Source organism: Bidens hawaiensis, unplaced genomic scaffold (assembly GCF_021521415.1).
Source record: "Bidens hawaiensis isolate Kalapana, Puna unplaced genomic scaffold, B.hawaiensis_p1.1 tig00046258_1, whole genome shotgun sequence".
Lineage (NCBI taxonomy): Eukaryota > Viridiplantae > Streptophyta > Magnoliopsida > Asterales > Asteraceae > Bidens > Bidens hawaiensis.
Window position 1 is genome coordinate 15,230 of NW_027505979.1, and position 18,251 is coordinate 33,480.

At 32.6% G+C, this 18,251-nt stretch overlaps 1 protein-coding gene and 2 non-coding genes across 3 annotated transcripts; all 3 read left to right on the plus strand.

Moving 5' to 3' along the window:
* The first annotated feature begins 244 nt into the window (after window positions 1-244).
* Window positions 245-340, plus strand: LOC143616235 (small nucleolar RNA snoR1). The gene has a single exon (XR_013150623.1). It is a non-coding gene; the product is annotated as a small nucleolar RNA snoR1 (small nucleolar RNA).
* Window positions 341-406: 66 nt separating this feature from the next.
* Window positions 407-534, plus strand: LOC143616236 (small nucleolar RNA snoR77). Its single transcript, XR_013150624.1, has one exon. It is a non-coding gene; the product is annotated as a small nucleolar RNA snoR77 (small nucleolar RNA).
* A 5,794-nt stretch (window positions 535-6,328) lies between these two features.
* LOC143616220 (uncharacterized) lies at window positions 6,329-7,102 on the plus strand. The gene has a single exon (XM_077089111.1). It carries the CDS (start codon window positions 6,329-6,331, stop codon window positions 7,100-7,102), a length of 774 nt encoding a protein of 257 aa, XP_076945226.1.
* The last annotated feature ends 11,149 nt before the right edge of the window (window positions 7,103-18,251 follow it).

Genomic DNA, 18,251 nt, shown 5'->3' on the forward strand with positions numbered 1-18,251 from the left:
TTTTTGGGCCTCTATGACCTATTTAAGAAAAGTAGTTGAACCTTATCTGGCCCAGTATAAAGCCCATCAGCTATCTATATTAACCCACCCAACTATAATGACAAAATAACACCCTAAACCCTTTGTTATGTTTTATACTTTTATGTATGTAGCCGCCTATGCCACTGATTTAATTAAATTTATCCTTAGATTTCGTTTCATATTCCTTTTTATGATAAATTTTTGTTTTTCTGATTTTTGATATTGCAAAGATGATTGATTGCTTAATATTCTGACACCTCTTGTATGAGAATGGCCTTCAAAAGCTGTTCTTTGAGCACAAAAAGCAACACTCTGAGCCTAATTCTTTTAACTTATTTCTTTCTGTTAGTATATTTATTTTGATGAGTTTATCGACCAGAAATTCAGGCAACCACCTTTTATAAAATAATTTAAAGGTTTGGTGTTAATCTGTTCGTATATCAAATTCTTTTGCTCTTCAGACTTGTTGAGATGAATAGTCTATGAAACTGGTCTAGTAAGCACAAGTACATTTTATTATGTATTTTTGAAACTTATGATAACAAAAGTTGTGTTTCAGTGGCCAAATTTTATTAACGTAGATAACTAAACATATCAATTTTTGTCTAGTGGATTACGTTTCTCTTGAGAAGTGCATGCGTGATTTGGTTCGGTTATTAGTATTAACCAAATTAACTAATCGTTTTTTGTTAATTGATTTTCGTTTTGGTTTCGTTAACTTCAATTAATAAGTAAATCAACTTTGGGCTAAAATATTTTACTTTGATTATGTTATATGGATGTTTAAATACATGAGATGGATGGTTAAATGCATGCATGAAATGGTGGGAAAAACATGAAATACATAAACTGGAGTAATACAATTTAAAACCAATCTTTTGTTTAAGAAATTGTTGTTGGTAATCGAACTGAAAACAATTTTTGAATCCAGTTTGGAATCCATTGAAATTGTAGGTCCGGAACCGGTTTTTATTTTTTCTCCCTCAAAGGTTAACTGAAACTAGACAAAAACTGGTCAAAATCGATCGTATCCTTCTTAAGGAACTGGTTTCAACTCTAAGCGAAATTGATCATCAACCAATTTTGATTTTAATGGTCCCACTTAAACTGGTTTCAACTTAAACTGATTTGGAGTTACCTTGATTACCAACTTCTTTCAACAAATAATAACATAGGCAACATGTTTGTCTTCTTTAGTACTGTACTCTAATCATTCATTTATCAAACCATTCTTAATTAAAGCGTCTTTGGTCTCCCTTAAAATAGTCTTTACATGAAAATATAGGACTTTGTGGTTAAAAAGCCTTTTTAACAATCTATTTAATTAGTGATTCGAAGGGAGATCATTTAATTTAAATTAATTCTATTTGATATTGAAGGAAATTAAGTCGAAGGAATATTTAGAATGATATCATCATTAGCATTTTTTGGACTTTGAAAATTTTTACAATGTGAATTTTCAAGTTCATTAAAGTAAGAATACACAATAATAACTTTAATTTTGTCCCTAAGTTTAAAAGTGAGCAACTTAACCTTTATAATCGTTAACCATAACCGTCATAACTGAGCCGAAAAGTGAGTAACTTAATCTTCCTAATTGTTAACCATAACCGTCTTAACTTAGCCGAAATTAATTGATGACCGACGTAACTAGTTGGCCGGTTTATTGTATTTTTGTAAACTTGCAAATGTGTGTTGGTTTTAGTTTAAGATGATTCTAAACCCGCCATATTTGAACCTTCCCGTTTTCTTTGTTGACATGCTTATTTTCCTCCAAACATGTTTGATTATACCATTTTGAAGTTTTTCGTTTCATTGTTGGATTAAAATTTCATTTTAATATTGTTCTATTGGATTATGCTATGTTGTTTTTTCAGAATTTGGTATACACTTTTTGTTACAGTTAATAGACTCATAATTGACTCACTATAACCTTTAAACCGATTAACCAAAACCGTCATAATGGAATGGTTAAGTTTATGGTTATTCATTAACTGATATCGATTATGGTTATAAGTTTGACATAAAATTGATCCAAATCGACACATGCACATCCCTACCTAGTGTTACAAAAATCCCCACTTTACAGATTAATTTTGGGCTAATCGGTCAACGGTCCAATACGGCCAAAATCAGGATTATTTGGACTTAATCGACTTTTTCTATTGCGGTTCTAGCCAAAGTCGACGGTTTCCAATTTCCTGTGAGTTTCCGGCTAAACTTAGCGTTTTCCAACGAGTTTTCTGTCACATTCATGGGTTCCAGCAAAAAGTGTGTGTAAATATAAAAATTGAAAATTACATATAAAAATGTGTGCGTAAATATATATGAAACTGAAAGTTATAAATCATATGATCAATTCCGATCCAATTAATCCTCTTTAATAATCGTTAGTTCTCACCCCCACCTCTTGACTAGCAACTAGCTATTTTTTACAATGATGCCCCCTACTGGGTTGGTAGTTAAGCGCATTTAACATACAACTACCTATTATAAGAGGGTAAGAGGCACCCATATGGGTATGGTGTATGGCTTTCAAACCACATGGCAACACCACCCCATCCTATGTGGGTAAAGTGTATGGCTTCATTTCATGGCAAAGGTTTGTCACACAACATTGATTCATTATTGGTCATTGAAGAATTAAATGTATTAATAAAGTTTTAGGGTACTTGTGGGTAGGTGTTTTCTGTAAGTTTCTGGTTTATGGGTAATTAAGGGTAAAAATGAAGTGGCAACACATGATTGACAATGTATGGGTAATACCATTAGTGTCCCTTCCCCTCTAATACTTAAAACATGTGAAATTATAAAATATTAATAGCTTTCCAACACAACGACGCAAATTTGGAGTTTTTTTTATTTAATTGGTGATACTTAAAAAGATTTTGCTTCTAGAGGGTCCACTCTCTCTAATATTTTGTCTAAAGTGCTTTGGAAGCCTTATAAGATATATACGACGTGATTAACATAGTTTTAAATAATTATTATTTAAGATTCAATAAAGATTTACTTTATTGCTATATAAAATATTAATAAATATGATTGTGATCTGGTTTTCTTTTGTTTTATCACTTTATGGATTTAGATTCTTAGTTAAAAAAAAAAATCTTAAAAGACAAATATTACTTTATGTTTATAAATAAATTAATCTCAATTATTGTATTAGATTTGTTGCTTGTGTATATAACTACAAATTCTGAGTACAATCAGTGCATGGTATATATTAAACCTTAAAACACGTGAAAAAAATTAATGTTATAATTAATTCGATCATGACCTACATAACTGTTGGATATCGGGTCAAGTGACCCAGCATTATATTGAATAAACATAAATATTTGAAAACTTTTTCTAGTAAAAAAAAACTTAATCCCGTCACTAAATATGGCCTACTCGTATGCAAGTTGTATAAAGTATCACCTTTTAAATATCTTTGATTCCATATAATGCCTGGTCGTATACGGTATATATTACCAATGAAGCTTTTCATTGGTGATCTGGTACATACAAATGAATGCATCAATACGAGAGGTAATCACACTAGCTATTTGTAATCTTGTGGTTATAGATCATAAGTTTTTAAAAATAATCTTAAGCGTTCCTAAATAAATATTCTCAATAATTTCTAAATGTAAGAAGCTTGTCTTGATAAAAAAGAAGAAATAATACTAGAGTTGAGGGTTAAATCCCGACAAAACATACACGAACGTTCCCAGACATTAACAAATAAAACACGTAATCATATTCGTTCGTTTAATTAAATGAACACAAATTTTTATTTCATGTTTGTTCGTTTATTAAATAAACGAACTTCCTTTTAAACGTTCGGTTCGTTTACATTCGTATGTCTAGTTATTCAACACTTGGTACAAACAAGTTATCTAGAAATTTACTTCAAACACACGTGTTGTTCTAGTTTTAAAAAAGCATGGATGAGTCTCCTTCCTTTACACTATTGTAAAATCAATTAAAAAGGTGGGTTGCTTAAAATGTTGCTTCTTAGGTAAGTAAACGTTCTTTAAACTCATTAAAATTTTCATAAGTTTCAAAACATCATTATGATCTTGAAAATCTTTGGTGTCTTTTGTAAGTATAATAATCAATTTCACAAGTGCATCATTTATTTCCATAGAGAATTTAGTGTAATAATAACCGTCTATTTTGTATTATAATCAATTTCACAAGTGCATCATTTATTTATAAACCTCAAGTTTTACTAACATTCGAGTTTTAATTACCGAATAAACATTATTTTAGATGTGTTGATTCTTTGATAATAAACTACCTGAGTGCCACTATTTTTTTGTTTTATTTAAACATGTTAATTTGACGAATGTGTTTAAATTTAGTTCTGGTGTCCTAACGAACATAGCCAATACCGACCAAATTCGTGTTGACTCGTCGTTGTAACTCCTGGGTTTTTCTGACTAAATTCTTCGTGCAACACGTGCAGGTTAATCACTAGTTTTATAACAAAACAAAGGATCCATGACAAAACCATAATAATAAACATTTCGAACTAATTTCGCTTTTATTTCTTTTTGCTACAATAGCAACTTCCCTAGCATTTGCCCACACCCTATAGTTTTATATTTTTATGTTCCTTGTAGTTTAAGCCTCCTAAGTTAGCCACAAATGGGCTACTTGCATGTAGATACAGGGTTCTTTACGAAACGAGTTGAATTAAATATAGGTTTTTTCATACTTGGTTTGGCTTGAGACGAGCAATATGTTTACACTTGAACTTGATTTCGTTTGAACCCGAGCAACTTAGTTTTGCTTAGTTTCGTACAAAGTTTATAATTTAAAATTTCTAAAACTTCAAAATGTTATTAATTCAAGGTTTCTAATTTTAAAGGTCTAAAACTCAAAGTTAACAATAAAAACATACATAGCAAGCTCAACAAAGATATTTGATTGATATTTCCTCCTAACAATTGAACAAAAAGTTAGTGTATGAAGTGAGACGAGAACCAATGGCTCGGGTTTCGAAGGTGTAATTGAAGTATCAAACGGTGGATAGAGAGAAACCTTTGTGAAAAAGTGGAAAGGTGGAATTGATGAGTGTTAACCAGCGTACATGATTTAAAAGTGAGCTTTACGTATATTTTTATATATACACATAAAAATGTCAAAACAATATATATCACAAATATTTTAACGGTCTTTCAGTCCGTGGTAAACCCTCACCTAAGGGCAACACCCTTGAACACTCGTTCGAAGGCACGCCAATAAAGTGAGATAAAACTTGTTTGGTTCAACGATTTAACTAGTGAAAACTACATTCACGTATACTCTCCCATCATCACCCGATAAATGATGGGGATGGGGGTGGGGGGCATAAAACCCGAGTCAAAACAAACATTAAGGAAGTGTTTGAGATTCTTTATTTTATCTCCTTATTAACTTTTCCTTCTCATATTAAAAGCAATCTCAAACGCGTAAGTTATAAGACTATACTCATTCACAATCTCACAATTTCAATCTCACATTATAAAATTAAATTCTCTCTCCCCAATTTACATAATTTAACTCATCCCAATCTTTTACACACATTCACAACCCATCCAACTTAAAAAAAGTATTTTTTTTTTAACGAAGCCCGTTTTTAATAAAATTTATGTCGGAATGTTCATAATTTTTTTTAAGAAAGATCGTGCATTTAATTATTTTTTTTAGTTAGAACATTAAAAGTTAATTGAATAATTTAGTTATTGGGGGTTATTTTGGATTGCAATCTGGTTTGCTTCACCAACCTAGATTGTCAATCTAGATTGTTTTATTTTATTTTTTTAATTTCTTATTTTACTTTGGACCCATCAATCTCATTATGAGATTGCCAACGAAAGTAGTTTAAGGTGATGAAAGTAAACAATCTCAAACACCCCTAAATTTTTTCTTATCAATTCATCACCAACTCATTTGCTATATATCACAATAATATTATTCTATGATAACATGGTGAAATAATGCTATAATCTAATAGTATTAAACAACCAAGAAAATATTTTTCAATTTAATGCACAAGTCACAACTCAATATTGCTCAAATATATATATATTCTTATTATATTAATTAAATAACAACTTGACCATGAACAATATAATATTTTTCTTCTATTACAAAAGATTAATAATAATAATAATAATAATAATACTGTTTTTAAGGCGTGGAAACTGCACTAACAAATTTGTTTCTAGTGCCTCTCAACCCTTATATATATTCCCCTGCTACCAAATCACTTCTCTTCATTTCCAACAATAATAATAATATTATTATTATCACCATCTTCTCCAATACAACAATGCATCAACAACAAATTATTAATGAAGACCTAGGGTTGTGCCCTAGCTTCAACTGTTACTCTTCCGATTCTCATCCTTCCGCCACCGCCGCCGCTAACATCAGCCGTCAGTTACAACAACTCGCCGGCGACCTCAACTCCGACGAATTCGAGTTCTCGTTACTCACCGGAACCGACGAATTAACCGATTCCGATGGCCGTACAGTTTTTCCTCTGTTTAACCGTGATTTACATATTCAAAACGACGACGTAGACCGTGAAATTGAGTGTCCTACTAATACGACGACGAATTCGTTAGAGAAGCTGTTTATAACCGAACGTGACGGATCCGGATCCGGATCCACGTCGGAATCCGAATCGGAAAACGAAGCTCCGGCGGTGTTCTGTGTATGGCGGCATAACGGCGGAGCGTCGCCGTTAAGTAAGTGTAAGAAGAGCAGTTCGACTGGATCTGGATCGAAACGGTGGCGTATTAGAGATTATTTACTTCGCCGGAGTAATAGTGAAGGGAAGGATCCAATGATGTTGTTACCTAATAATAATAATAATAATAATAATAATAATAGTATTACTAATAATAAGAAAGATGAGATTACGAATAATATTACTAATAATAAGAAAGGTGAGACTACGAAGCGGAAAGTGAATGAATCCAAACAGTCGTCGTCTCCGATACACGAGTATTTTGACGTGCAGCAACGAGAGAAGAATGGAGTTGTTAAGAGGAAATCGTATTTGCCGTACAGGCAAGGATTGGTAGGGTTCTTTCGGTAATTTAAAACCGGATTTTTGCTGCGCCATGGAGGTGCAAAAAGCCACCGGCTTCAAACCTCTCGGAGCGCTTTGTATAAAACGCCTAAAATTTTAATTTTGAAGGAGAGGCCATTTGAGCTGATGACTAATAGAATTACTGTTCATCCACTACGTTTGGTGTTAGTGAATCTAAATTTTGATATTCTCTCATTTTTATCGGTTATATTCATCATCATCATCGTACTCAGTATATCCCATCAATAGCAAAGCTATGGTAGGGTCTGAGGAGGGTAAGATGTAGGCAGCCTTACCTCTACCCCATAGGGATAGAGAGGCTGCTTCCGGTGAGACCCCCGGCTCGATAGTAGTTTTGCATCAAGCCTTGGACATAAGGCACATAGCACTCAATCATCGGGACACCGGCTGATCGGTGCATGTACCCTTATCTTTCAGCTATCAACGCCACTACATGATGCCTGATTAACCGTCCGTCACTTTTAACGTTATTTTCACGAGATTAGTAAAATAACGTCAAAATTAGTGCAATTTCACTTTTGCCCACCCGAGGGTTCACACATATATACATCATATGTGCGCACCGCAAGCAGGGCTATCGGTTATATTGTAATCCATTATATTTGTTGTAAATATATATATATGAAAGTAATAATTTAACTTTTTTAATAATGTATTTGCATCAACTCTACTCCCAAGACCTTATTAAACCGGTTTCATTTTCGATATAGGTGTTGGGAAATTGAGCTTTCGGAGACACTGTGTAATCTCACTTTTCATTTGTTGTTAGTACTTTGTTTGGGTTGTGAATCACCACTCATTTAAGAGGAATACCGACCCAACATGGATGATCACGAACAACTTCCCAAGCCGCCATGTGTGAGAAGTGAAAACCCTTTCTTTTGTATAAATTCTTCATAGTCCGTGCTTGTTTTCACCACCACATTTTCCTCTTTGCCCCACCTCTTTTTGGATCCTTGTAGTTAAAAACTATTCCAAAACTCATCGCATGTTTGTTAGTTGCCTAAGATCGGGTTTTCCTAGTGATGTGAATTCACGCTTTTGCTAAAGCCACCTCTTCTATATCAGTCCGCCTTTTACCTTTTTTTTTTTTTTTAATTTTCCTTGTGCGTTCCTTTGAACCTCAATAGGTAGCCCCTCATCTTCCGGCAGAATTCCTTGATTTTCTTGAGTTCGATTTAATTTTGTTGGTTAACGAAGGTTATACGACCGTTTTATACTTTTAAACTATCGACCAGGCCATTAAAACTAGTTTGAAAAACTATAAATCGAATGTTTTCAACTTTTCAACTATTGGCCAAACCATTTAAAGTAAGTTTTTTCTTTTTTTTTCTTTAAACACCGAAACTAATAAATCAAATCGCATAAACTTAAAAAACTGGGCTATCTATGCTTGTAATGGATCGGAGACTATTAACATGTCTTATATTTTGCAAATAAGGCATCTTTTGTCTATATAAATTTTTTAAAATGATAAATAAAATATAAAAAAAGTAGTTGGGGAAGAATTTAAGTTAAACTATCAATTTAGTTACAGTACACATCATTATAAAATCTAAAATATTAAATGTGTGCGTAGGGGATTACCTAAACACTATTCAAAGGTTATTTTTACCAACTATTTATTATTATTAAATATTATTATTATTATTATTATTATTATTATTTAATAGCTGTTGTCACCAATTCACTCATCTAATAAATTTCGTCATAAATTCATCAATTTAAAACTGTTTTTTACAGGTTATTAAAAAGTGTTGCTAAAAACAGAAAATCATTAAATTCTTTTTGTACGTAAATAGTATGTCCAAGCATTTTATTGGTAAAGACAGCTGGTTAACGGATGTTCATGCGATTTTCCGGGATCTTCCCAGCCACTCTCTTCACATATACCTTACGTCTAATTATAGTTATATTTTTTTAACGGTTAACCTATCCTTTTGAGGTCATGTCCAAGGTCAAACTTCTCAACCGTCATGAGGTCATACCAACTTGATGCGTCGTAAGCGAATGAAATTCGTAAAACCTCATCCCCTGTTAGATTCGAACTTCGGATTAAAGCCCTGATTCGTCCATTCACTCAGATGTCCTTCGAATCGACCCAAAGCATCTCTACTTATGAAGGAGAAGAATCTAATTTTAGTAAATTAATTATTTAGTTTTTTCATTTATACTATTGGTAAACACAAAGCTTATTAATTGTTTTTTCTCTTTGGTGTTTGTTTGTTTGTTTGAGGATAGCTACTTTATAATTTTTATTTTCCTTTGTTTTATTGAAAGTTTCACTGTTCGAAAAAACAAAGCTCATTAATATTTTATTCAAGTAATTTTGTAAATAAACAATTTACTAGTTAAATATTTTGTAATTAAAGACTTTAGTAAGTAGATAATTATATCATTGTTTGTGGCTCAATGGTAGAGCACTCACTTTACTAGCGAGAGGTAGCGGGTTCAAACCTCACTACCACCAATTTATATGAAAGATACGAGGGATGATCATGGCTTGCCATGGTTCGAGTCCTGATCTCACCCGGTTTTACCGGCTCCTCGCTGTCGTGCCATTTGGCGGGCGTGGGGATCGGGTTTTATCCGGTGAATCCCTCAATAGGTGGACCGCTAGAGGCTTCGTCCATCGGGACTAGTGGCCGCCTCGGGCTACCTTAGCCAATGAGGGCCGCGTATAGAGTACCCGGCGTTACTTAGTTGGTCGTTCAAAAAAAAGTAGTTAAATAGTTTCTAATCGCTACTTTTAATGATTTTTTACGGCTATTTTATGTCATCCATTATCATAACGACTATTTTGAAATAACCATATAAAAACCCAAATATGAGATAACGCTTAAACCAAATTACTTTTATCTTTGCCTCTTCACATTTCAATAGCATAGTCGATCAACGAAACAACATCCATCATCACATATTGTTCACATACATGTTGAACAACGAAACCCTCCCCTGAAACGTGCAAGAAACAAATCTTTCTCCTAACGTGCAAGAAGCTAACTCAGTCACCTAACTTTGATCACCATTGGGGTGACAAAATTGGCTTACAATAAAATGGAGTCCACATTTGAAGCACATGGCCGTTTGTCTCTGCGTGTGGGAAGCCAAGGGCGTCGGTGGCCCAACGCTGCCCTCCTGGCACACGTGTGCCCGCATTGCGGGCAGTCTTAACGCTATAATAATAATATAATTTTAATTTGTGCTCTTTGGTCCATTAAGAGTGTGCGAATTTATTCTTTTATTGCTTGAGTAGAAACTTCACAAAAGGTCAGCCGTCGTGGACAACGCCCACTCAAACATGTTTAACCGTTGAGTTCGTCTATTATCTACGATTGATATGCCTAAACGTGTTGGCGATATTTAAGGCGTGACACTATTTATGACCCGTATCTTTTTATTTGAACATAGGAGGGCGATATTATAATTTGATAGACATGTTCATAAATTTTAATGTATTTTATAAACTTTGGTTATGTTTATGGTCTTACTTTAATAATATACACTTTGCAATAATTTGTAATAATGATGATTAATTTAATCGATCTTATGGACATGATTAATTATAAAAGTAGAATCTCTAAAAGCTGAATTAACAAATGAGTTATCACTAAAGTTTCTATAGAAAAAAGAAACTTATATGCATATAAGAAAAATACATATATATTCAAAAAAGTATAACTAATTACACTTCTAATAATATAATTTTGCCACGTGAAAAAATATAATGGAGAGATGACAAGGAAAAAAAAAGTACGACCACATATCTTCTATTATTAAAAAAATAAATTATGCACAAAAAGGTAAAAAAAAAAAGAAAAAAAGAAGAAGCATACACTAAAAAAGAAACCATATTAGACCAAAGACAACACTAGACACAAAAAAATAAAAATAAAATAACATATTCATTCACTAAAACTATCCTAGTCAAACTATAAAAAAGAACTAATTAACATGTGTCACTTATCATTGGTGTTGTGTAATAAGTTGGTTGCCTAATACTAGCTTGGTCGGATTAAGCACGTTATTAGCTTTACACTTATTTAACATCTTGTTATTGTAATGAATTATGCATCAATGATTATGTATAGTATGAATTAACTTCACACACGTTATCACATAAATAATCGTTAATTGGAGAGAAGACGTTTTGGTGAAGCAAGTCAGCAACATCTATATTCAACTTCAAAACCATAATTCAGGTAAAATCAGCATTAATTTAACTAACAATAAATATAATATTAAAAATAAATATTTAATATTGTTATACTGGGTTTTATTGATTATAGCTATTATCTTTTAGGGTTTGTTTGGTATGAGGTAATGGAATGAACGAGGGAATGAAATAGGCAAGGGAATGGAATGAACAAAGGAATGAAATGAATCATTACTATTCCATTGTCTTGTTTGGTTACCACATAGGAATGAAATGAATCATCACTTTATTATTATTTTTTAATTAAATAGTAACTATTCAATCATAATATTTTTTTGTCAATTAATTAAACGGTTATAAGATAATGCGATATAGTAATAAAAGGATAATAACAATTATAATTTAATAAAATTTATACTATAATAAAATAATAATGATGACGATAAATAGCAATAATAATAGTAGGAGTAATAATAATTACAAAATTAATAATAATAAAAATAATAATAATTATTATTATCATTGATCATTTTCCATTTCATTCCTAGAAGGAATGAAAGAAAAACCACCATTTGTTATGGAATGAAAAATGTTATATATGGAAGGGTTTGCATTTCTTAGAAATGATTCATTTCATTAATGAATGACAACCAAACATGTTTTCTTTCATTCCTTTGGAATGACTCATTTCATTCCACCTATCATTACTCTTTGAAATACCAAACACTACCTTAGCTGTTGCTGGTCTTAACTAATGAGTTCATTGCTGGCGGAACCTTAGAACCATCATTGGAATCAGTTTGTGATGCTGAACTGGTGATGGTGGCGGTGTTCATGTCGAGTTTTCCGAAAAAACATGTGACTTTTCCGGCCGTTTTTCCGGCGACCGGCAAGTAACCGCGTTAAGATTCTGTTAGTCGAGGAATGTTGGGAACAAATGCGTTAAAAGATGAAACCGTCAGCATCCAATTCATTAATGAAGACCGACAACGACCAAAAGATGATAATTATGATTAATAAAAATTAATATACATTTTATGCTCTAATGTTAAATTGGTATTTCATGTAATAAATATAATATACTTTATTGAAATACACTTTAAAGACGCGTAGCTTAATAAAATCATGAAAATGAAAAGACTAGCACCATTTTTGTTAGTTTACTTGTCATATGTCTCATGCGTTTACACATCAACCTCATCTATATTTGATTTTAATTAAATTAATAATGAGGTTATTATCATTTATTTATTCCCATAACAACTACTAGACCATATTTAAATTAATAATGAGGTTATTATCATTTATTTATTCCCATAACAACTATTAGACCATATTTAAATTTGAATTTGAACACATGATATCTTAGAGGTTTATAAAATACCTCAATCATTCTGGTTGAACTCTATGACTATTTCAAATTTATGTTCTAGCGATTGCTAATCCTACAAAGTACAAACTATACCTACTACACGGAAAAAGATAAGTCGAAACTGCTCAAGGCCCACTCTACCTATGACCAGGGCCGGCCTAAATTTTTTAGAGGCCTAAAACAAATAAAAATTTAAGGCCCTTTCACAAATTATTTGTTATTTTATTTTGTCAAATATAGATTATACTAAGTTTTAATAGCATAAATATTTACGCGTGTAAATATTAAAACATTTAACCTTTGAAACATACAATCTATATATAGACATATGTTATACATCAAAAGATATACATAAAAAAAGTTAAATATTAATAAAAAGTATAATTATAAACAACGTAAATAATGGATATGTGCAATAGACTATTAGATTAATAAAAAGAAAGAAAGAATAAAAAAGAGTAAAGAGATTTTAATAAAAATAATTGAAAACACATAGATTAATAGAGAAAACAATGAGTGACTGGCATTCAATTCAATTGCGTGGTTTCCTTTAACCATCTCCTCTTTCAATAAAAAAACCTACAACCTCTTTTTTATCATAACTTACGTATGGGAAACACTTCATCGACGCAATTAAAACTTTCAGCTTGTCCGATTAATCTGGATTCCTACTCTTATTGATCTCTCTACCGGTTGGCACAAACCTAGGTTCTACATGCTTTCAAAATATGGAGGCCTTCTCAAATTAGAGGCCTCAAGCCCTTGCTTCACTTGATTATACTGTAGGGCCGGTAGTGCCTATGACCTAATACCAAGTTATTGATTGAAGGGGACCGATTTATACATCAATGGAAGCACACACACGCGACAAGTACTATTATAAGTTTATATAACATCTTATGTTGATATTAGCGTATTCTACGCCCATTCCTTATCATATCCATATAATTACACTAGAAATCACTGAAAATTTTCTTTTTTCCAATAAAAAAATAACTTTTAATACATTTATCATTATCATTTCTCTATTTTTTTACTCACAATCACTTTCAAAAAATATAATACAGTGTGAATATTATAAACATATATTTAACTTTCTCATATAACATGTTTTTTCTTATCCTCACAACCACTCATTACCACACAATATAATTTATAAAACTCACTCACATAAATATAAAGAACGAGCTGAGAATGCTCTTCGCTCGACCTCTCACTAGTTTTGAAATTTGGCAAAATATAAAGAATGAGCTGAGAATGCTCTTACATCGCTCGACCTCTCACATGTTATATTTTAACTTTCCCATATAACATGTTTTTTCTTATCCTCACAACCACTCATAACCATACAATATAATTTACAAAACTCACTCATATAAATATAGAGAACGAACTGAGAATGTTTTTACATCACTCGATCTCTCACTAGTTTTGAAATTTGGCAAAATATCATGACGATGGATTTGGATTCACTAGATCAAATCTTGATCTTGGACTTCAAAGCCTATGTGATTTTTGTTTTATTATATTATATTAAAGTGAAAGTTTTCTTAAGTGTTAAGAGGAATTGCTTTTGAGTTTTGATATTGATAGTTGATGGTCCCACAATTCACTAATTATGAATTTTGCTTAAGCAAGTCACCCAAAGGCTCAATGTTATTTCCAAGCAAAGGTGAAAACCATGCATCGTTTTCATGCACCGCTATGTTGCATAGTTGCATCCACCACCACCCATTTGTACATCGCGACAACGATTATTAAAGCAACGATTATTCGTAACTTAGTGCCAGTGTTTACCTTAAAGTCTTAACTTTTGAAACACAAAACGTGTAAAGTTTAATCAAGTCATTACTACAGGAAAGGCTTTTTGAGACGACAAAACCGTTGAAAACTCTTGAGACGGACTAATGGTGGAAATTGTTGCTGTCCCAAGTAGCGACGGATTTTATTTCAATATCATCTTTAGTACGCTTGATCATACATTCACTTTAAATAGTCACAAAATTAGGTGTGGGTTTATGACATATTTAAATTCACGTTTTTATTATCAATTTTGTAGTCATTTAATCATCATTTTGTGGTCTTGCAACCTAATTTCTTCAATTGATAGTGTTTTGTCACCTTCTATTGAAACTTACATAAAAGAATATATATTCCAAATGATTTCTAGAGAATTCTAGAAGTAATGGTAAAACATATTTAGGGAGGTCTAATCTAAGCTTTTGTTTTTAAGAAAAAGTATTTAAATTTTTAAACATGCCAACTCACACACTTTTATGTACTAAATCCATTGCGATGCATGCGATTTATCCTATATTGGTTGTATCAGTCACTAATGTAGGATTAATAGATCAAATGGGCCTTTTTACACGTCAAACTAGTCTTTTGGATTAGGTCATTTTGTTTGAGCAAAACATAACATTGGTATTAGACATGGGCGAAACTTCTCAAGGGGCAGGGGCTTCGGCCCCCTTCGTTTTTTTGCTAACGAGTGTAAATACATGTTTTCGTCCAAAAATTTGTATATGTAGAGTAAATTTACTCGTTTACGTTCGAAAAGTTGAGCCCGACCTCATCGTTTATGAAAATCTTCATACATATTTATCGTTCAATTCGTCACTGATATCAGAGCCAAACTCGGAGTAGTGGCCCACGGAGTGGTACACGGCCATGATCAACGAGGACCTTGCTCTTTAAGGAGGATCGATTGTTATGAACTGAAAGTACTAGCGGTGTACATGAAACCAAAAAAATCAAACCGAATCGGAAACCGACGGTTTGGTTATGCTTTTTGAAAAAAAGTCAAAATGACGGTTTTGGTTCGGTTTTGTGTTTGGTGAAAAACTGAAATAACTGAAATCGAACGGTTTTGAAAATTAAAAAAAAACTCGAAAATTCGGTTTTCTGTTTTGGTTTAGGTCATAACTAAACCCAATCGAACCAAACCAAACTAAACCAAACCAAACCAAACCGTGCACATCCCTTACCGAAACCATTTCAATCATGCAATGTATAAGTATTGTCTCATATCAATTGTATGAGCAACTTATATGGGATATATAAATCAAATGGGCCAGGTCGCGTCGCCTGCCAGACTAATCTTTTTAGTTGGGCTTTCGTGTTTGGGACGTAATTCACAACCCCTAACTAAAGTGATTTTAAATACACACATTCGGAGAAAAGATGCAATACGCTAATGTCTTAACGTATAATAGGTATGCGAATCCATTTTTTTACGAAATCGATTCATGATATCACATCCAAACATCTCGGAATCGTCAATACATATCCAATTAATCATTGGTTCACCGAAAAAACAGTTTTTGGATGGTTAATCGATCAATTTTTCACTTTTTTTAACGAAAACCGTATTTTAGCGTTTTAGGTATTTGGCTGAGTGTTTTAGTTTTTTTGTGAGCGTTTTCAGAGTGTTTTAGGGTTTTGCCTTTGAGCGTCTCGCGTACCTATCGTACGTTAAGACATTAACGTACAGTACATTTATCTATCATAAAATTAGAACTCCTCAACCATTTAAATGGACCATCTTATCCCACCTGTTTGGCTAATAACAAGTAGATAATTTATTGTATGGCTGGCATATCGGGTATACCCGTACACGATAAGACACGAACACGAAATGGGTATACTTGTACACGACACGAAAAATTATTGTGTACTTGTAACCCAAACACGAACACGAACCTGTTAATACCTGGTATACACGATAATACACGGTAATAGTTGTTTAGAAACACATATTTGACAACCTTTTAGCGAAACAAAAGTCGATGAAAGTTCATAAAAGTCTTAAAATAAAATATCAAAGTCGACGGGTGGAGGACGGAGAGAGTATGGCCATGATGGGTGATGGCCTGCGTGAGAGGGAAGGCCGGCAACGGATTTTGGGTGATGGCCGGCGTGAGAGGGAGGATGGATGTTGAGACTTGAGAGACAAAAGACTATAAGAAACTAACAATGAATTAGGGTTAGGGATAAATAAATAATGGGATATAATATAAGTGATAACTATATATATTTATTTATTTTTATAAATAACCAGGTATTAACAGGTACCTAACAGGTAAACATGTATTATACCTGTTTAGACACGAAAATTAACAGGTAATTTCGTGTCTACCTGTTTAGTACACGAAACCTGTTAAGGTCTTACCTGTTACCTGTTAAAGTTGTGTAGGTATGTGTCATGTATTCGTGTCTCGTGTATAAATTGCCAGCCTTAATTTAATGTTTGGTGGTTCTAGTAATGGCTACTTGGGCTCTATCCAACTATCCTATAGGGAAGCTATGGTTTGAGTTGTGAGTCCTGTGGGTGAGCCAACTGATCAATCACATTAAAGACTGTTCCATGAGCCATGGGTGGTGGTGTGTTAATGCTGTGAATCCTTTATTTAATTTTTAAGCATATTTAAGTATACCTTTTCTTGATGCATGTGAAATTTATAACTATTAAAATTATTTTTAAGCATATTTAAATATAGAAATGTATTATAGTCTTTGGTTTCAATATTTATATTCATTAGTTTTCTTCCAAAACAAGTGACACGATGAAAAGCTATAAACTGATAGAACACTTTATGCTTAACGAATAATTGCCTAATGTGGAATAAGACTAAAGTTTCTAAAAGGTCTTGAACGATATAGAATACTATATGGTTATAACTTATAATAACCCATGATTATATGATTCATTTTGATGTTTTTGTGTTTTTATGGATAATTATCGTTTTTTGGTATGTTTACGCATGCACTTTATGTGCTATGATATTTATTGACATTATATCTTTACTCAGTCCCGTGTAGTGTATGGATTCCCGTATAGTACATGTGTTACTAACACATCAACCAAATAAAAATAAAGATAGATCTGAGCTAAAAAATATCATGAATATTAGGAGTTGGCTTCCATATCATTTCTAGTGAGGTCAATACATATTTTAAGTAAAGTTTAAGGTGTCATATCACCCTATTTTCAAACCATAACTATAAATAGTGTTTTAATAATCATTCAACCTTTTATACTAGTATAATGGTTTAACCCTAATTCTTTTTATTCAATAACAAACACCCAGATCACTCTGACAAATGGATCATCCTTTTGCTCAAATGACAGAGCGTGAAGACCCGGCCCATCCACCTAGGAGGAAACCCACAAACTGAGAAAACCCCATGAATCAACCTAGAACAAATTGTTCCATATAAGACTCTAGCTTACCACCTTGCATAAGAAATTTTATAGGAATACCGTTGTGCCAATTAGCCTTGCAATCTTAAAATTTGTTGACTTCTAAGCAATTAACATATTCTTTTGTCTTGTTAAAACTACAATTTTCGTGAACACCCCTTGAACACTCGGTTTGTTTTGGTTTGGTTCGGTTTTCAGTTTCTTCAGTTAGAAACCAAATAATAAACACCCCTGAAATGTTCTATCGAAATACCGAATAATACATGAGGAAGTGGATTCAGCCGACATTTAGCATTTTCATCGTTCGAGCCAAACTAAACCGATACCGTTACAAACAATTTCAAATTAATATTCTTGGATTGGTTTTCAAATAAAGAGACACAACCTATACATAAAACACATT